This window comes from Osmia bicornis, chromosome 7 (assembly GCF_907164935.1).
Source record: "Osmia bicornis bicornis chromosome 7, iOsmBic2.1, whole genome shotgun sequence".
In the NCBI taxonomy this organism is placed as follows: domain Eukaryota; kingdom Metazoa; phylum Arthropoda; class Insecta; order Hymenoptera; family Megachilidae; genus Osmia; species Osmia bicornis.
In genome coordinates this window covers 1,275,930-1,294,075 of record NC_060222.1, presented here as the reverse complement: position 1 = coordinate 1,294,075, position 18,146 = coordinate 1,275,930, and the positions used below count along the sequence as shown (strand labels likewise).

The 18,146-nt window shown below is 41.4% G+C and overlaps 1 protein-coding gene across 8 annotated transcripts in view; it reads left to right on the top strand.

Annotated features, from left to right (window-relative positions):
- Window positions 1-18,146, top strand: part of LOC114874043 (heterogeneous nuclear ribonucleoprotein K) — a 61,418-nt gene that overhangs the window by 26,357 nt on the left and 16,915 nt on the right. For 7 of the 8 annotated variants that reach the window (XM_029182949.2, XM_029182945.2, XM_029182948.2 and 4 more), the window contains 5 exons: window positions 3,808-3,923; window positions 4,949-5,005; window positions 7,661-7,704; window positions 12,174-12,297; window positions 13,053-13,163. In XM_029182949.2, coding sequence (XP_029038782.1) covers window positions 3,813-3,923; window positions 4,949-5,005; window positions 7,661-7,704; window positions 12,174-12,297; window positions 13,053-13,163 — 447 coding nt within the window. In that variant the 5' untranslated portion in view covers window positions 3,808-3,812. The remainder of the gene's footprint in view (window positions 1-3,807; window positions 3,924-4,948; window positions 5,006-7,660; window positions 7,705-12,173; window positions 12,298-13,052; window positions 13,164-18,146) is intronic. The other variant, XM_029182951.2, reaches the window with a different exon arrangement.

The following is an 18,146-nucleotide window of genomic DNA, read 5'->3' as shown; positions in this document are numbered from 1 at the left end:
AAACAGGAAATTTCTAACGTGTATGGTGATCAAGAAGCGTCGCGTCGCCTCGAAGCGCCTCTAATTGGTGGCAATTTCTAGAGTCAACACATCTGGCGTACAGAAGCGCTTAACATTTCCTACGAGAAAGTGCTTAGAAACTGTTTATACTACCGACAGAGAGAACTTTCTCAAGCTCGAACGTCTGGAGACCACCCGCTAATAAATACAGAATCGTTGAAAACCGATTCAAACGTATTCTCTTCACCCCATAAGCGAAACGAACAGTTATCAAGCTGGTGTTTTCAACGGGTTGCGATCTTGCGACACGTAGTAAAAAGGGTGCGAGAGAAGAAAGGGTAGGTTAGACATGCAAACATCGTATTTCGCCGGGAGGGGCGAGTAATTTCGGGGATGGATCGTTGTCACGCTCGCCGCAATTATCCCGGATATCCGTCGTCTGCTCGACGTTGAAATAATTACTCGGATCGTAGAACAACCAAGAGAAGTAGAATTATCGCGACAAGGGGCGGTAACCCTCGATTCGCGCGTTCCACGGATTCTCTCCCATTTCCAACGGAATTGGAATAGTTCCTCGTTGCTTTCTCCTTCCGGTACACTCGGATCCAACGGAGGATTATATTTTCTATCAATTGATAGCCAATTCCAATCGGTAAGGTATCAATTATTCGTAACGGAAATCTAATCAACCCGGTTGCTTTTCTCGACACGCGTCACCGGGATATTTGCGTGAAAGGGCAGAAAAAGAGAGAAGGAGGAAGGGATGAAAAGGGGCGCCGTTGAGTCTGCAACGAGGGTAGCGTGAGGCGCCGAAGAGTCCAACGGCGACGGCAGTGCATCGACTAACCAGTCCATAACCGGTACGCACGCCACTCGCCAAGGGTCGCAGGGCTGATAACAGGGACACGACGAATAGAGGGCATCGAAGGGAGACCGCAATTACGAGCAACGACCAGCTTGAACTCACTGAACTTGAACCGGGAATCTGAACCTCGATAAACTTCCGCCCCGTGATTGAATATAGTTTTATAATCTAAATTGACTATTGAAATTGGGTCATCGAAAAATATCGCCCAGACTCGTGATAAATCTCTGCCACGTTTTGTGGAATGTTTCTTGCATGTTTTTACGCGAAAAAGTATGGAAGCTCATAAATTCAACAGCGCCACTAAATATCGATGTACCAAGCGGAAAACTACCCTCCCCATCGCCCTATTATTTTATCATTCGTTTTTTCCCCCACGAGTAACGGCGGATCGACTGGTTTCACCCCCCTTGGCGATGGCTGGACGAGCAGAAACGTAGCAGGTCTTTTCGAGTTCGTGTCACGACACGAGCCGGTCACGCACGCTGCTTATTTGTTGAAAACATGACGGTGCTTGCAGAAATAAATTGCTCCTCTGTATGATAACGATGAAAGTCGGCTAGTTGTTCGCGAACAAGTTTGCGAATCAATTATGTTCCAAGAAATGTCCTGTAACTTCCGTCGCTTCCGATCAAACTTGTCGATTCGCGAAGATTATTTATCGCTTTTTAAATATAACAGAGTGGTAGTTCGAGAAAGATTTCGTATCGTTTTTCAGCTTCTGTATCTGTAAGATACATCGTCGAATTTTATTGAATTTTCCAATTCTATTAGAGCTCGAAAATTTCACTGTTAAAACAATGGTATCAAATTAGTTTAGGGAAATTTCAGCCCGGTTCGCTGTCATTGTCCGCTCAATTTAATTGCGTTCTACTGCATCACGTTTAGGCGAGCCTGTGTGCAACGCCCAGTAAAAGTTATCCATGTGTGATGCCTCGAGTTTCACTCGGTATTTTCACAATTTCAATCTCTCCGTATGAATTGTATTATATAACTTTATTCGAACGCAACCCGATTCCACCGTGAATTAATTACCAAACGGTGATATTAATTATTCTCCGTAGGTAGGCGAAAAAAATTCGACTCTACTCAATCATTCCTCCTACTTCATCAATCGTATTTCGTATCCGTGTTCCTTTGAAGCTCGTTTCAACGAGGGGGTTGAAATTTGCTGATCGATCGCGTTCGAGACGTTCGGAATTGATCTCGAACGAACGAAAATTCCTTTCGCCGCTTCGACGCCGCAGGAAATTGCTTGCGCGTATTTTTCACGAAAAAGGCGTGGTTCGAAATTGGTAAACAACGTTACCGAATCGAATTTCCCACGAAATATCCTCGGAGATATTAATATTCATCGTTTCCTCGGACAATAATGAAAAAGAAACAAGGTTCGTTTCGTCGTCTGCAACCCTTTCAAGCTAGTTTCAGCAAAGGGTTAGAAAATGAACTCGGTTTTTCCGTCGCTTACTTGAGTCGCGACCGCAATGAAATCGAAACGACGAATCGCACTGGCTGGGGGGTGGTCACCCTTCGAATCGCTCCGGTAAATTATTAACGTCGCGTGTCGACTGCTCGAGTATCGATTCGCGTCCGGCAGCACTCGTTTTCCTTTTTTTCCTTTTCGGAGATGCCTGCTCGTCTCTCCAATTTTTAGCCGACGCTCTTTGCACGAATCACGAAAAAAATTAAAAATTTTCTCTAATAATTGAATGATAATTAGATTTATACACTACGAAATCATCAGTCGGTGCTGATTCACGAGTTTGTAATCGTGTCACGGTTTCATTTCCATGCGAAACGCGTATCATCGTTAACCCGTCACGTTCCGCTTCGTTTTCGAGACGATATCAACGTACAGGAATTCTTCGCGATCGTTTCATCATCGATCGTCGAATTTTGAACCGGGGATCGTTAGGCCTGCGCGACCAATGAATAATTTCTAACGGCCGGGATCGATGGTCAAGGATTTCCGGGTACGAAATTAATGGTGAAGGGATTTTGAAACCTTTACGGACCGAACGGTGAAGAGCTCTCAGCTTCTAACGAAGAATTACACTCTTACGCTCTTATCTTCTTAACGAACCTTCTCGCTTCCCAAATACCTGGAAAGCTTAATGAACTTTCCTCGTTGGTGAAACAGAGCTCGCCGGTGACGTGATTTTTAGGCGCCTCGAAACTTTTCCATCGATCCATCGACCGAACGAAACGTTTCCACACTTTCTGTGTGTTTTAAGAGAAACATCTCCGTCCGCGAAACACTTTCTAGCGGTTAAACGAGGTTTCTTAAATCATCGGCTAAAAGCCTGGGTCCAATGGTGAAATTCTTCATAATTTCTGGTTGCAGATTCTCCGTTTAAAAATTCTGTAATTTATTTCATTAGAAGTTAGATTCCAGAGAGTCTATCGAACAATCGTGTTTCTGCGTGAATAGGTCGAAGCGTTCCATCGGTTTTCCATGCTCTCCACGTCATTAAACCAACCGAGCCGATTTAACGGACAATAAATTATGCAGTGTTCTCCGCAAACGGAGGGGTTACGCGAATACGAAACGTGTTTATTGGTTTATTACGAATCGCGGTGCACGTCGCTGTTTCCGGACCGGGTCGAGCCATCGTGCGTAGCTGGAAATCGAGGGGAAGCTCTGTTTCCTCTTGACCGGGGACAAATTTCGATCGTGTCGCGTGTATTTATTGTCCAATTACATCGTCCATTCGTTATACTTTCCGCTACCGATGCGATTAAAAATTAGACGCGGCGTAAACTTTTAATTGAACTCCTTTGCCGGAGTTATCTGGATTAAATTTCAATTTCTGGGTCACGGTATTTAATTGGACAGCATGAACGATTTCAATCGCCTCTGTGAACATTAATTTATTATCTTCGATGTCGGTCCTTGATCGTTGTTAGATGGATTGAACGGTGATTAAATATTTTTGTTACAGGTATAATGAAGAGAGAAGCTGATGCAGGCGCCATGACAGGTTCTGGAGGGCCAACAAGTCCTCACAAGCGTTACAGACAGGGTGACGATGAACTCCGTCTTCTTATTCCCAGCAAGGTAAGCATTCCGGTCAATTTAGAATAGGAAAATAGCATTTTCCTGGAAGCTTTTCAAATTGAAATAAACGTAGCTCTTTCCGCTGGTGATCGAATCGAAAAGAACTCTTCTTATGATTCGTATTTCTGCTGAATGATGTATCGAATAGCTGTTGTACAGAAGAAAGCAAACTTTTACTTTCACGTTTCGCTTTGACCGATGTTCACGATGTCCGGAGCAATGGGAAATGTTTTCCCCGTTGAATCTCCAAAGGAGAAGTTTTCCAGCCGTTTCACCTCGCCGTACAAGGCTTCCTGATATATCTACGTGTAACTCTACCATTTTTCTCACCGTTTTCCATTTGATTTTCCGATAGCTCGTACAGGTTATTGTTAAAGTAAAAGTTCGCTGACGCGTGTGCCAACTCGCGGTGACACGTTCATAATTTTCCTTTCGTTCTAACCGTGTTTCCGCTTTCTTTTTTAATGAAAGGAAAATAAAATGAAAATCTCATCGTTCGATAACGAAACGCGCAGTCATCGCGATGAGGATAGGATTTTTCATCGATTCTTTCGTTCCGTTCGTTTGCTTTCTCATCGATATCTCGATGCCGAGGCACAGGTGGTTACGCACCAATGATCGAACACAATATCGATCGCGGTTGATCGTCGTTGACCACGCAATCTTCGGATCCCCGTGTCGGTGTCAGGGTCAATCGAGTGTATGGAAGTTGGGATCGTTCCTTTCCAGAGTGAACTCATTCACGGTGGCGGAGAAGGCAATTATCGTGGATTGTGCGCCTCCGTTGCATGCTCTTTTGCAATAGCCCGATCAACTTATCGCCTCTAATCACTGGAACCTGCGCACCTTCAACTTATCCCACCGATCCGACCTTCTGCTACGTTCCTCATTCCCACGAAATTCGAAAAGAGGAAATTAAAATAAGTTTCTCAAGTTCTAAGGAATTTTTAAACGATCCAACCTTTCAAATCGCAACCTGATTTTCTCTAATTTTAAGCAAAATATGCGACAATCTTTTGTTACAGGTAGCCGGTTCGATAATCGGCAAGGGTGGCCAAAACATCACCAAACTGAGAAGTCAGGTAAGCCTTTTTGTACCTTCATCGATTTATTCCTATCCCTTCTTCTTCCCTCGGGATCAGATTCTCGAAGGACGAAAGAGGGGAAGATATATTATAGACGAAAGAAGAAGATCGTGAGAATAGAATGTTAAAGTAGACACGATCGATTCCTTGATTCAGCGTTCGATTGATTTTTCATCCTCTCCGCATCGATGAGAATATTTATTTTCACGAGCTTCTCGCGGTATGTTCGATCAGGCGAACCGTATTTCTCGTCGATTCTCGGTCGATTTAGTTAGCTGGAATCTTAGGGAAATTTCGGATATCGTGTGTACATGTATGAACGTATGCGTCTACGTACGATGCGTTGTCAATGTAATTCAATAAATGCATCGTACGTGTATGAAATATCTTCATCGAGCATTTGGTTCTTGAAGTAGGCAGTTTCCTGCGCGTCTAATAATCCGTGCTCGACACGTTGCGTTCGCTTGATTACTTCCTTGATTCTCGATCGTGTTACAGAGGCCTTTACGGTGCAATCGAGACGATCGTGATCCAAGAAAACACGGTGGACGTGTTATACTGCATTCGTCCCTGAACGCTTGATTAAAAAGGCTCGAGCGTCCGAGTAAGGCCTGTTGCACTATCGCGCGAATCGAAAACACGAATTGAAATTCGAAAAAAATCGCAAATTTTTCGTTTAAAATCAAAATTTCACCGCTTGGCATTCGTTAACTTTCAGTTTGAACGACATTTTCAAGGCCACTCGCGTCAGGTTATTAACATACTATGTATTAAACATTTATTTCCACGTATGTTCGATTCGATTGAATCCTGCAACAGGTTTTTACGCTCGCTAGCCTGTCGATCGGTTTCCTTGCGTAACGTCGATTGTTTTTCATTGCAATTTTTTATTTATCTTTCTCGCCGGCCTTGAGACACCAAAGAGACTCACCCTACACACGAACCAAATGATCAAGAGGAACAGAGCGTAAAAGTAGGGCACGCGAGGTAATCAGCCCCGAATCGCGAGCTTCTCGCGTCCCGCGGGCAAATCTCGCTTGCGAGGGCCATGCTTCGAAAACGCTTTCGACAATTAACCGAAGCGGTTTCAAACGCGAGCTTAAGCTCTCTTAGACGGTCCTTAAACTCGTGTTTCGATTTCGAGGAGGAACACACGAAAACCACCCATATGCAGATCACATTCGATCGCGAACACCATACACACGATTATTTCTTTTTATTTTTTTTTCCTTTTTTTTTTAATTATACACGATAGACAGCGATAAGAAATAAGATCAGGGACAAATCGGAGACTGGACTCGACTTGGGAAATGTGTTTGTTTAATTTGAGAATTGAAAAGCTTTGAATAAATATTTCTGTGAGGAAACTAAGTTGTACACCTTGGCACATAATTGTTGAGCAACGAGATTGCTTAATGATAATTAATGTATCTTTGATACGCGGGTCGCTTTGTATTCAGAATAAAAAAAAGGAAATTTAAGCAAATACAAACCACTCATCTCCGCTTAATTTTGTCCCTGGTCGTAAAAAATAATACGGCCGAGAGGCGACGTTTCGCGTGTCAATTTTGAGATTCGTAGGTAAACGCACCTGCGTGACCCAAAGGTGGAAGGCCAGGTATCCTTCAAGAGCGAAAGAGAGAGAGAAGAAAATCTCTGGGAAAATGGAGTCTCACCGGGGAAACAATTTTCTTTTTTTTCTTTTTTTTTAAGTGTACATATATAGAGGTGGTTCCCTTTGCAGCGAGCTCCCCCGTAGCGATTGTCGCGTTAAATGTGTATGGGGAAATCGTGTGCGTCGCTGTGGGAGAATTTGATGGTTTTGCTTGTGTTGTTAGACAGCGTTGGACGATTAGGATTCGGAAACATTCGCGATACTCGCCGCGTGCATACATTAACATGGAGAAATATTTGCAAACGAACGGTGCTGTAAATTTAAGTGGATTTATTAGGATTACAGAGCGCATAGAAATAATTTGATTATCTGCGAAAGGGTTGACACTTTGCGGTAAACGATTAGCAGATAGATTCATAATTCGAGCCACGTAGTCGACGAGCCTCGGAGTAGGAAGGGTCCGAGCGCTCCGCGAAATTGCAAGTTAATTATTAAAACTTCCTTTAATTAGCCACGCTTAAGCGGCTTCGTTAGCAATTGAAATGCCGTTGCGAGCATCGACGTCGAGGTTCAGCCAGCGTCAATTAACTTCGGAAAGGAAAGGTGGGATGGACTTTAAAAGCGTTTACAGAATATTTACAAGTACCCTCGCAGACCATTGTTGTCTAACCGTATGATCGAATTTGCAAATGTTTCTCCGATCATTTAAAAAGTAAAATAGAAATAAACGTAGGTAGGAATGGGTGGGATATCGCGTAAGAAATCCGCGGAAAGGAGAGGAGGGGTTTAGAAAATTAAGCCGCGATTATAATCCATCCGTGAGAGACGTGATGTCTAACTTGGTTGATGATTTGTGCCCTGGCCCCGCCCCAACCCCGGCGTTGCCCCCCTGGTGTTGCCCTGCCGTTGCCCTGCCGTTGCCCTGCCCGGAACGACGGACCCTGACTCGATCGGCAAATGGACCACCCTACCAACAATCGACAACAACCACCAACCAACCACCAATGAACCAACCACCAACCACCACGGCCCGACAGTACAAAGCCTCAATCATTGTACCCGATTGCCCCGGACCCGAACGGTAATGACCAACACCACTACTTAATGTCTTATTTTTCTTTGTCTCTAATTAAAAAAAAAAAAGAATATCTTAATTAGCAGCGATACGTGGATCGCTGTGTTGTATCAATCGAACGGTATCCACGTTTATTATTCTCTATTTTTCTCTCTGTCTGTTTCTTTTTGTTTCTCTATTTTCTTTTTTCTGTGATTCTCTTTTTGTGTATTGTCCTACCTTCACTGTCTTCCTTAGTTTTCTTTTCTTGTACCTGTCTGCCTTTGCCTCGTTTTAACACGTTCCATGCGGCGAACCATTCGCGGCTCATGGCGAAAGATCGAAACGTATTAATAAATAAATGATCTATCAAATTTGAAGTGAAATATTTATGGTACAGGAAATACCACAGTGAATAGGTTAACCATCTGTGGACCACATGGTACGAAACCTGTTAACCTTTTCTTGTTCGATATAAAAAAGAAGATATATTTTTTGAGAAATTAATAAGGTGTCAAACGATTTTTTTTCATAATGCTGAATGTATTGTGTTCGTCTTCCGCTTGAGCCTCTCTGAACCTCGTTTTACGCGTCCTCGATTATTATCCTCTTCACGATGATTCATTGCGAGCGATTAGTTGATTGACCTTTATAAGCGATGCTTTTCAACGAGTAGCAGCACACGAGACGCGTATATCCTGGACGATGTGTTTTTCGTGACCGCACCTGCCACACCACCTGCGGTTGCATGTCCTCCACCACTTGAATCCACTCTCTCCTTTCTCCTCGTCTTCTCGGATTCTTCTTCATCTTGTTCTCTGTTGCTCGCCGTGTCTCTGCATCCGCGATCTGTCCTGTAGCTTTTGTTGCGAACAAACCTGGCAAGGATCGAAGGTCCATCAAAAGGAGGGGTCGGATAATGTCTGTTGCCTCGTCTTTGTTCGCCGAGCGACTTTCTCCTTTTCTTCTTGGTTGTCCTTCGTTCCCACCAGGATATCGTCCAGAAGAAATTCTACTTCCTGGACGACTCGACCAAATTTTAGGAGGAATTTTAAAAATGAGAAAATGATACAAAGACACGCGAGTTACACCTTTCTTCTCCATTATTCCTCGATCGTTCCGTTCTTTTGTAAAATTTCTCTCCTTCCTCTCTCTCTCTCTCTCTCTCTCTCTGTTTCTATGTCTGTTTCTGTTTGTGTATCTCTTCACGGTCTTTCTCTCTTTGTTTTATCCGTTTCTCTGTACGGATCGTCTCGCGCCGCGAACGACACGCCCGACACCACACACGCAGAAAACCACACTCACGATATATTTATTGTCGGGGATACGTTATCACCGTTGTGTCTCTCTCTAATATATTGTGGCTAACACGGATGCTGCTAATCCGTGGAACAAGGCAAACTGTTGCCGATATTCCACGCTTAATTGTCGACTTGACACGCTTACTTTTTTTAGGTACGCCCACGATCAGCGGCCAATTCGCTGATCGTCATCGTCGTCCTGCCAGCGATACGCTTTGCCGATTAACCCTTTCAATCGCAAATCGATCGGCCAAACATCATTCGTTACTTTCGTTTCGATTGCAATGCTGTTAGTCAAATTTTTTAAGACGCATATATACGCGGTTTGCGATGAAAGGGTTGACGAACATCCTACAGTTAAAAGTCATTAACGACATGTTATGTCTGTGCGTGCTTTCACAGCATTCGAACCCTTTACTTAAAGGGTGCCATGTGGGTGCCACAAACGATTCACGGTTTGTGAAATGAAATAGTATGCAGGATAAATATTTCATATTTTTAATAATATTTATTCTGAAAGATAGTGTTTCATCCTTTCGTTGCCAAATAGTTATTTTTTGATAACTGTATACACGATGTTCGATTACGGATGGTAGTTGGGGTGATTCTGAACAGTTTTTTCTTTTACCAAAATTCTCATTAGAGCTTAGTTTTCGAATTATTAATGAAACACACCGAGTATAGCATAGCGCGCATGCTCAGCCACGGGAGTGTTGGCTGCGAACCGAGCGCGACGCATCGCCGATTAGTTTGTAAACAACTACGGCCGAGGCAGGTTCTCGTAGCTGATACTCGCGCAGTTGAGCCTATGCTCTATGCGTGCTTTGATTATTCAGTGTTTTCAATTAATCATTTAAATATTAATATTGAACAAGCATTTCGGTAAAGGAAGAAATTATTCAACATCATCCCAGCTACCAACCCCTCAAGGGATTTCCATTCGCAATCGAGCACCCTGTATACATCCACATCGCTTAAAAGGTTAATAACCAAAGCATCTGTTAATTGCCTTTTCAATCAATAACTGCTGGTATCGAAAAGTTTATTAATAAGCTTCCGGTAGATTAAGTGTTAGGCATCTTTTTTTTTTCTTCTGCACATCTTACGATTCATTGAGCAGCAATTAGAAGGGTTAGTCGAGCAGCAACGAGAGGGTTGAAAATAATGCACGCTTGTTTTCGTGTTCTTTTTTGGGGGGACCATAAACGTGGCGAATACTCAATCGAGTTTTAATCCTTCTTGAGAGGATTTCCGCATCGCTGTGGGGAAATTTGGGATTTACGAGAATGGTAGACACGATTGAATTTGCCTGGAAATTATACGTTTTTTTCCGTCGATAAACAGCAGGCCAGCAGCAGTAATCACAATAATTATATTAATTATTTTATAAACACGTGGAATTACAGTAATAAGCGAATTAAATTATCTGTAAATTCTTCGATAAATATCTTAATACTGTCCAGTCAATAAAATAAGCCATCAATTTACAAATGCCCTACTTAATTAAATTGGTCGATGAGAGCAATTACTGATGAAATCCTCGATGTAATGACTCGTTCTATTCACTTGTTCCATATTAAAAGGAGAGCAACAAGTCTGTAAAATTAATACTACTTCTTAAAAACTTGGACAATTTTATTCAGAATATATCAGATATGATTTTAAAACGATTTGCAAACTCTTTGCCATTGATCCATCGACCCAGTATTCAATCGTTTCTACCAGTCTCAAGGATTTCTTCTCCGGATAAACGATCCGAAAGAAGTCTTTTCAAGATCCAATCAGACCCAATTAGCGGCTGTCTATAGCCGAGCACGTTCATTACAGATTAATCAGCAAGAATCTTTGAACAGATCCAAAAAAAGAAAGGGACAGTTCAGTTTTTCATCTCGATGCGTCCCAAAAGGTTTCGCAATAAATTGTAATTTAATTTCGATGCTCGAATGTTTCTTAATTTCGCCAAAAATCTTCCTGTCTAAAGTAACTGTTTCGATTTAAAACGAATTTTCTTCGATACTATTCCATATTTTTCCTCTGTTTTCATCGAATACGTGACTACTCGAATTAACACTGAATTAACGAGACATTGTTGAAACAGAATCGATTTCATATAGAATATGAATAGAAGGTAAAGCATAGAAATTTTGGAGGTACATGGTTGCTGGTTCTAACGCTAGTCTTTGTCCAGACGATGGTTAACATTAACAAGTAACCACGCGAGAAATTGTACACCATTCGTGAGTGCTCGAAGCTTGAGATTTAGAAACGATTTTCACGTTTTTTTTACTCGTTTGATACGAGAAACGATCTCGAAGCGATTCTCGATCGGTTTTGCTGAAAAGGGATCGAGGAAAGGGTGTTAAAGAAGATTGCGAAAATGAACAATGCGTTTGAAGGAATTCATTGAAAGTGTTTAGCTTTACAAATTTAATATATTTTGCATTTTTAAGAAACCTTATCAGTCTTGATAACTTTGTTAATAGCTATTTCTAATTATAGTAATTATTAGAAATAACAATTGAAAACTAATTTACTTCAAAATTGTCAGATCATTACAGATCTTTCTAAATAGAAAAATCAAATTTTTGTATTCCTTCGAGTGCATCTTGAAATTCAGAGCAACAAATAAAATCATTTCGCGATTTATCGAATCGCGAATAATAAAATCACCACGATTCTCTCCCTTCAGTGAAAAATTCTTCGAATTTCTTTCTGATAAAACTCGCTGTTCTGTTCAATTTCGAAAGGGTGCATGGAAAATACTGATCGATCTTCTTTTCTCGATACTCAAAACATTCATATGAAATGTTGTCTCTTGTTCAAAATTCAATTTTGAAAAATCTTTTCTCAAAAATACAACTTTTGTTATTCGATATTGTCTGAAAAACATTCCAGTGAGAAGATTGTTTCTCCTTCCAAATTCAGGTTTGAAAAACTTCTCAATACCATTCGATAATCGTATCAGTCAAAATTAAAAAATTTTTCTAAATTTTAATCATTTTACGAACCTCTTCAAGGGATACTGAATCCTCGATTGATTTTCCACGAAATGGGAGAAGAGGGTTCCGTGAAATTTCATTGGCGCGATTCGATAAAGCTGGCTTAAAATAAAATGAAATTGAAAGGAACAATTATATGATAAGCGTGTTAATTGATCGAGAACCGGAATGATTGTCGGAGTTCTTTTGATTCTAGGGTGCTTACAATCAGCTCGGATCTGCCCACTGTTCTTCAGGTGTTGAACGAGGTCGTACCTAATCTCGAGGAGGTGAGTGTTGCTACCAGAAGAGGATCACACGGGAAAAGAAATGACTCAATCGTGAGACTTTTCACATTGTTTTCTTCTTATCTTAGTAGAGTTCTCGTTCAAACGGTCGTTCACAATCTAGAGAATTGTCCTGTGCGGTTTGAACTGATCATACAGCATTGAAATTTCATTTTATAATTTCTCATGTTTATTATTTTAGACGATGCTTGAACTTTGAGTATGAAATTTTAATTATGGAAGAAAATAGGTAATTTTACTTTGTGTTTTTGTTTGAAGCTTGGTTCAACTGCATGGGACAAATTGCATACAGGCTGGTTCAGTAATTAATTAACATGTTAATTAATTTTTAAAGCGTCGTGATCAAAGGATAACATGTAGGATGAAAGTTCAATTTTCATTTTAAATATGTTTTAATTAATTTCCTTTCTGTCAAAATACTGATCCATCCTGTACATGTTCGATAATTGAATGATTGTATTTGATCTGTAGATAGACGTAGATTGTCAAGAAAAGAAAAATAGAACATTTCTATACTACAGACCATTGAAACACAAACGATGTCCTTAGTCTATGCCCGTGTAGGAATAATAGAATCAATTAGAACAATGGTAGCAATTTTAGAATTTCCATTCGATCGTTAATGAAATTTTGATAAGAGAATGTGAATGCGTGTGCTCCTTTGAAGCATTTTAATAAAAGGTTGATGCATTGTTCTTGCGTTATGTGAATTAACGAGCATTTCGAGACAAAGCTGCAATCTTAATTTCTCTTCAGCTTAATATAGTATTTGATTAATTAATTTTCAGAATGGATCGCGCCATGGCAGCGATGAAATCGACGTACGTATGCTGGTGCATCAGAGCCAAGCTGGATGCATCATTGGCAAAGGAGGGCTAAAGATCAAGGAGCTTCGCGAGGTGAGTCATTTTCCATTTAACGTAGCTTTTGCGATTGTTATGTTCGACTTGTGCCAAGGCCTTCGACGTATACACAATTAAGGCCATAGATATTTTATCTTAAATACAGAAAAGAGTAGAGTTTACTTGATATTAGTACGAAATATTACCTCGTAAAACTGAAGAACGTTTTTCAAGATTTTGACACGAGTAAATGTTCAGAATGATCGGTATTTCCTGCTTAAGGAATCAGATTCCTCGCTGTTTCTGCCTCAACTTCAACAGTCAGTTGCACAAGACTCGCTAATAAATCTAAGTATTCACCGAGTACGAGGATAATGAGGAAATCGTTCAACATTTCCTGTCGTTTTCCTCATTTTTACGTCTTAATATAACCGTTTCTTTCATTCGATTTGCGTTCAATTACCATTGCATGTAAAATTTGGCGGAACCTTAATGGACGTAGGTATGTCCAATCATAGTAATAAAACTCGAAGGAAGAAATAAAATAAAATAAGTCTTCCCGGCGTTGGATGTTTTTCCATTCGTAAGTAAGTAAATTGAAGATGTTCATGGTATAAAAACTGATGAGTGGATGAATTAAAATGAAAGTTTATCAGAGTGTGCGCGTGTGTACGCGTCTTAACTATCTTTGAAAGAATTCCAAGACCGAGTCGAAGCTTTTTAAACAAACAGAGAAAGTCTGAGGTTGACAAACAAAGCAGTCGAAAATGACAATTAAGCCCCTTTCAATTAGCGAGTCCTCAGGTAGGAATGGTGGCCAGATTTTACGTAACAACGAGGCTGGAATATCCGGCCTGTGGAATATGCAACGTGGCCAAGTGGCTCGTTACGTTTTTTCGCGTTTCACAGAGAAGAGGTAAAACCGAACGATGCAGACCTTTTGTCCTGGCCATTCTCGAGTGCCACGACTTTTCTTCTAAACTACGTCCGCCATCTCCCTTTTCTCTCGTTTCTTTCCTCGATTCTTGACACACTCGCCGCGATTTTTTCGAGCACCCAAAGTGTTTCCACGATTTCTCTTAATCCCTTTTCTCTTTACATTGAACTATATTTGAAAAAGATTTCGATATCCCTCTTGTGCCATTAGATTTCACACCCTCGAGATTCCTTTAGAACGACGTAAAATCGATTCACGCGACCTGAATTAATTATTCTCAAGACTAGCGGCTACACGTGTCTCGAAAACCGTGTGTCGAAGATAATGAAAGCAGCGGTTGCAAATGATAACCACCCCCTGTTCTGCTATTCTAAGGGTAAGGGGATGAAGAAGCGGCACCGCCACTCGGCGACGTCGCCGAATCGTTTTATTTCGATCGCTACTTGGAAGGGGTAACTTTATCGACTCTGAATGATTCTTTGTTTTTTATTTCCTTCCAAGATTTCATTCCCTATTCTTCCCTAAACTAGCGAAATATGGACTGAAAAATCTTTTATCGAAAAGCGTTAAATTGATATTGATACTCTGATTGTAATACGCGTAATGTAAAGATCAGGGTACTCGTGCTTGGAAACAATCAAGGGGGTTGTTAGTTTCGGTAAATTCGAAGGAATTTCCAGGCAAACAAAGGAAACTCGAAGAGTGTCGTCAGAGGAAGAAGGGGTGTGGGTGATCCGTGTCAAGCCAGCTATGAACTTAATCTCAACTTTAATGGCCTCGCGGTTCTCTGGGATCCGTTTTCATACCGTTGTCTGTACATTTCCCTTTTGTACTCGACGCTAGTTACGTCGATCGGTTGCAACACTCTCTTCTTTCAATTTCGCCAAAGCGTCTATCAACAATAACCGACGCACCCTTAACACGCATGCAATCTTTCGAGTAGTTCTGCATCGATAGAGACGTCTATTGTGATACCGATTCCGGATATCTTTGCCGTTGCTAGCAATAAAACTTGCCGTTTGCGAGACGAGACTCTCTTCTCGATTTCTTGATACGAAATTGGTTGTTTCGAGCGACATCGAGTCACAGGTGAATACGAATTGCTTTTCTATTTTGCGTTTCTGAAGCGTCTCAAACTGTTCGATCTCGTATCACCTTATTTATTTAACAAGACGAACACGCTCTTCGAGTAACGTAAATGAAAAAAGAAAAAGGACGATTCGAACGTCTGGTCGAAGTTCCAGCTGGAAATATTCCATGGGAACCGCGAAACGAGCGTAAAAAGCACGGAATTGCTGGTCGCGATGCGTTTCTTCTTCAACCCCCTTCGGAGTGGCTTTTCTCTCGTGCTTCCTAAATAACCACGCGACACGGCAGGGGTTGGCCGCGTGGTTCGCGAAGCAGCTGGTGAAAAAAGCCTCTTCCCAGGGAAGCTCGAAATTAATTCCAGGAAAATACCAGCCGCATAATTATACACACGCGATACATTTATTATCTGGCGGCGACGTATTGTCTGCGAGTCGAACTCGAGGGCCGTTCTCAAATTTATCGAGAAACAAAATACACGTAGGGTGGAAAATTTTCCGGGAAAGTCATTTTGTATTTTTTTCGTTTGTCGAAAAAAAGAGGCAGAAGTATCAGGTTTCGATGGTCGAGGATATTTATCGTGGCTTCCCTAATAGGACAGGCTTCAGCTTTTCCTCAGCAACATGTGTTGCTATGGGCCAGTTCTCAAAGGTCCACGCGGCACGCAATCCGAACAGGTGCTGCTGCTGGCGAACCAGGTAACGGACGGTTTCCAACAGCTGCTATCGCCAGGTGCAACTGCCTCCTCTCGGACCTTGTGACACGCGGCGACAGGAGCTTTTCACGTGCGACCACCTTCCTTCGACTTTCCCTGCTTGCCTTTTCGTTCCGAGAAACCTGGTGGTCTTTACTAATTTTCATTTTACACGCTGGTCCCATACAGCTGGGGCAAGTTGTAATAAAAATGTCGTAGGATAAGATTAACACGTTTGCCAGTTGAATTCATTTTGGAATTCGTTCGTATTTTATGGGGTTCATGGTTCTTGTTATATAACAGAGTACGCGCCAAAATTACCGGGTTTGTTTTGTGAATTCAAGTACCAAAATTAGTTGGAAATTTCAAACATCACCCTAAGGATGTTATGTTTAGTACTTTGAAGAAGCAGGAAGTACCACCCGTCTCTACACCCCCCAATAACCGTCAGGGTAAAACTTTCCCTTTTCCCGGGGGTTATGGTGTTCAGGGCAGGCTGCAAAGCTGCACGTTAAGACTGGAATAATGAAAAGCAACCGCTGGTAATTCCCTTCCTGGATGAATGAAGGTGGGTGGAGTCTGAACAGCGAACGAAGCGGAATCAGGGGCGCATGACAGTCCTTCGAACCCTCTGCCTTTTCAGTCGCCGGTCGGTCGTGCACGCGAGAGGATCCACCAGCTGACCTCTTCGTGTTCCATTTTACTATTCCAGCTTTTCTTTCAATTATCACGATTCGTTTCTTTTGGTGCCTTATCAACGTTGTATGATCGTCGTCATGCGATTGGAATTTTCGTTTTTCATGGGATTTTCCACGAAAATGGGTACGTGTCTTTCAATTTAATTCTTTTTTTTCTTATTTATCACACAATTTCTCGAAAAAGATTTTATATTTCATTTTTTGAGTTTGTTGATTTGCAATAATTTTTCAATCCCTTTTTGAATCCATTGGGAAAAGAGACTGTTTTATCAAAGGTACTACAGAAACACGTGTTACATTCCGGTAGTGCTCGCACGTTGATTTGATTTTGATCGGATTTTTCTTTTAACTCGAGGTAGGCGGTTGGAAGTTTGCCTGGGAGGGAAAAAGGAGAAGTCTTTAAGAGATTTCTTTCTGGGTTTCTCTTGCTGTTGGCGGGATTGGCTGAAACTGGGAAAGTTTCTCGAAACAAACACGTTGTAATTGCTCCAACCATTCTTTCTTCTGTGCAGTGAAGGCTTTCAGTTGAATGCTTCTTTTAACTGTTTCTTGCTTTAACTCGTCCACGTGGATTCTTCGGAATAAAGCCCCTTCGAGATATATTATTCATTTCAAGTTGAATATTTATTATTTCCCGACAGCTGGGAAATTACTAAATCGAACGTGTGAATAAATTGGCCTAAAAATGTAGTGTACAATTTTGTGAAGTACGCGGCTGGCACAATTTTCATAATCACCGACACAATTAAATTCATCCTCCACAAATTAGCGAGACGATGGCGTAATTCCTGATGTAATTCATTTAATCGTGTCAAAGTAGGCGAATCAGAAGCACGTAGGAGTAAAACGAAGGAGAAACCTTCCTCGAAGAAACGGCCTTTGCAGGGGAGGTTTTTCGATCTTATCGCTTTCCTCTGTTCCACTGAAACTTCCCACTTTCTATTTGCCACGTTTTCCTACCAATTCTCCTCCATTCTCGTTCGCACATTTGGATTTCCTAAATTCTTTTTAAAAATTGTCACAGATCTCGTTTAATCCGTTGAAATTGAAATTCAGGATTGAATTTTTTTTTCAAACTAAACGTCACCGAGTTGACGTTGGAATTTGCTGTGCCTGGAGAGAAATTTAGTTGGGAAATGTCTGGTAGTATTTTTATTCTTATGAATTCCATCTAGATGAAACTCTCGAATCGAGTTTCTTGGCTTCCTCTGGAGGATGAACATCTCGTAACGAGCTCGGCTAAATTTCTAATATTCCACGTGGTCGTTCGTGCAGCTTCGTGGAATCGTAAAGCACGCCACTTCAGAGATGAAATGTCTGTTCGAAAATTACTTGGACCTGGATTACCTATGCACCCGTGTAACCCCGTGCTTAGTCGCTTCGTTTAACATGCTATTTATTTTCAAAAGGCGAACGTACTTTGTTATTAAATCAACTGACGGAAATTCACCCGTAACTACACACCCTAAAAACAGCTCGGTAATTCACTTACAATCACAAGGTATGTTATTCAGAGGTAATTGAAATTGCAATAGCAGAAATTCTCTTCAAGAAAGCATCCCTGCGAGCGCGCACGTTCTTACCTTGGACGATTTTCAAAAGTTACCCTGAGATTACCCTAAAAC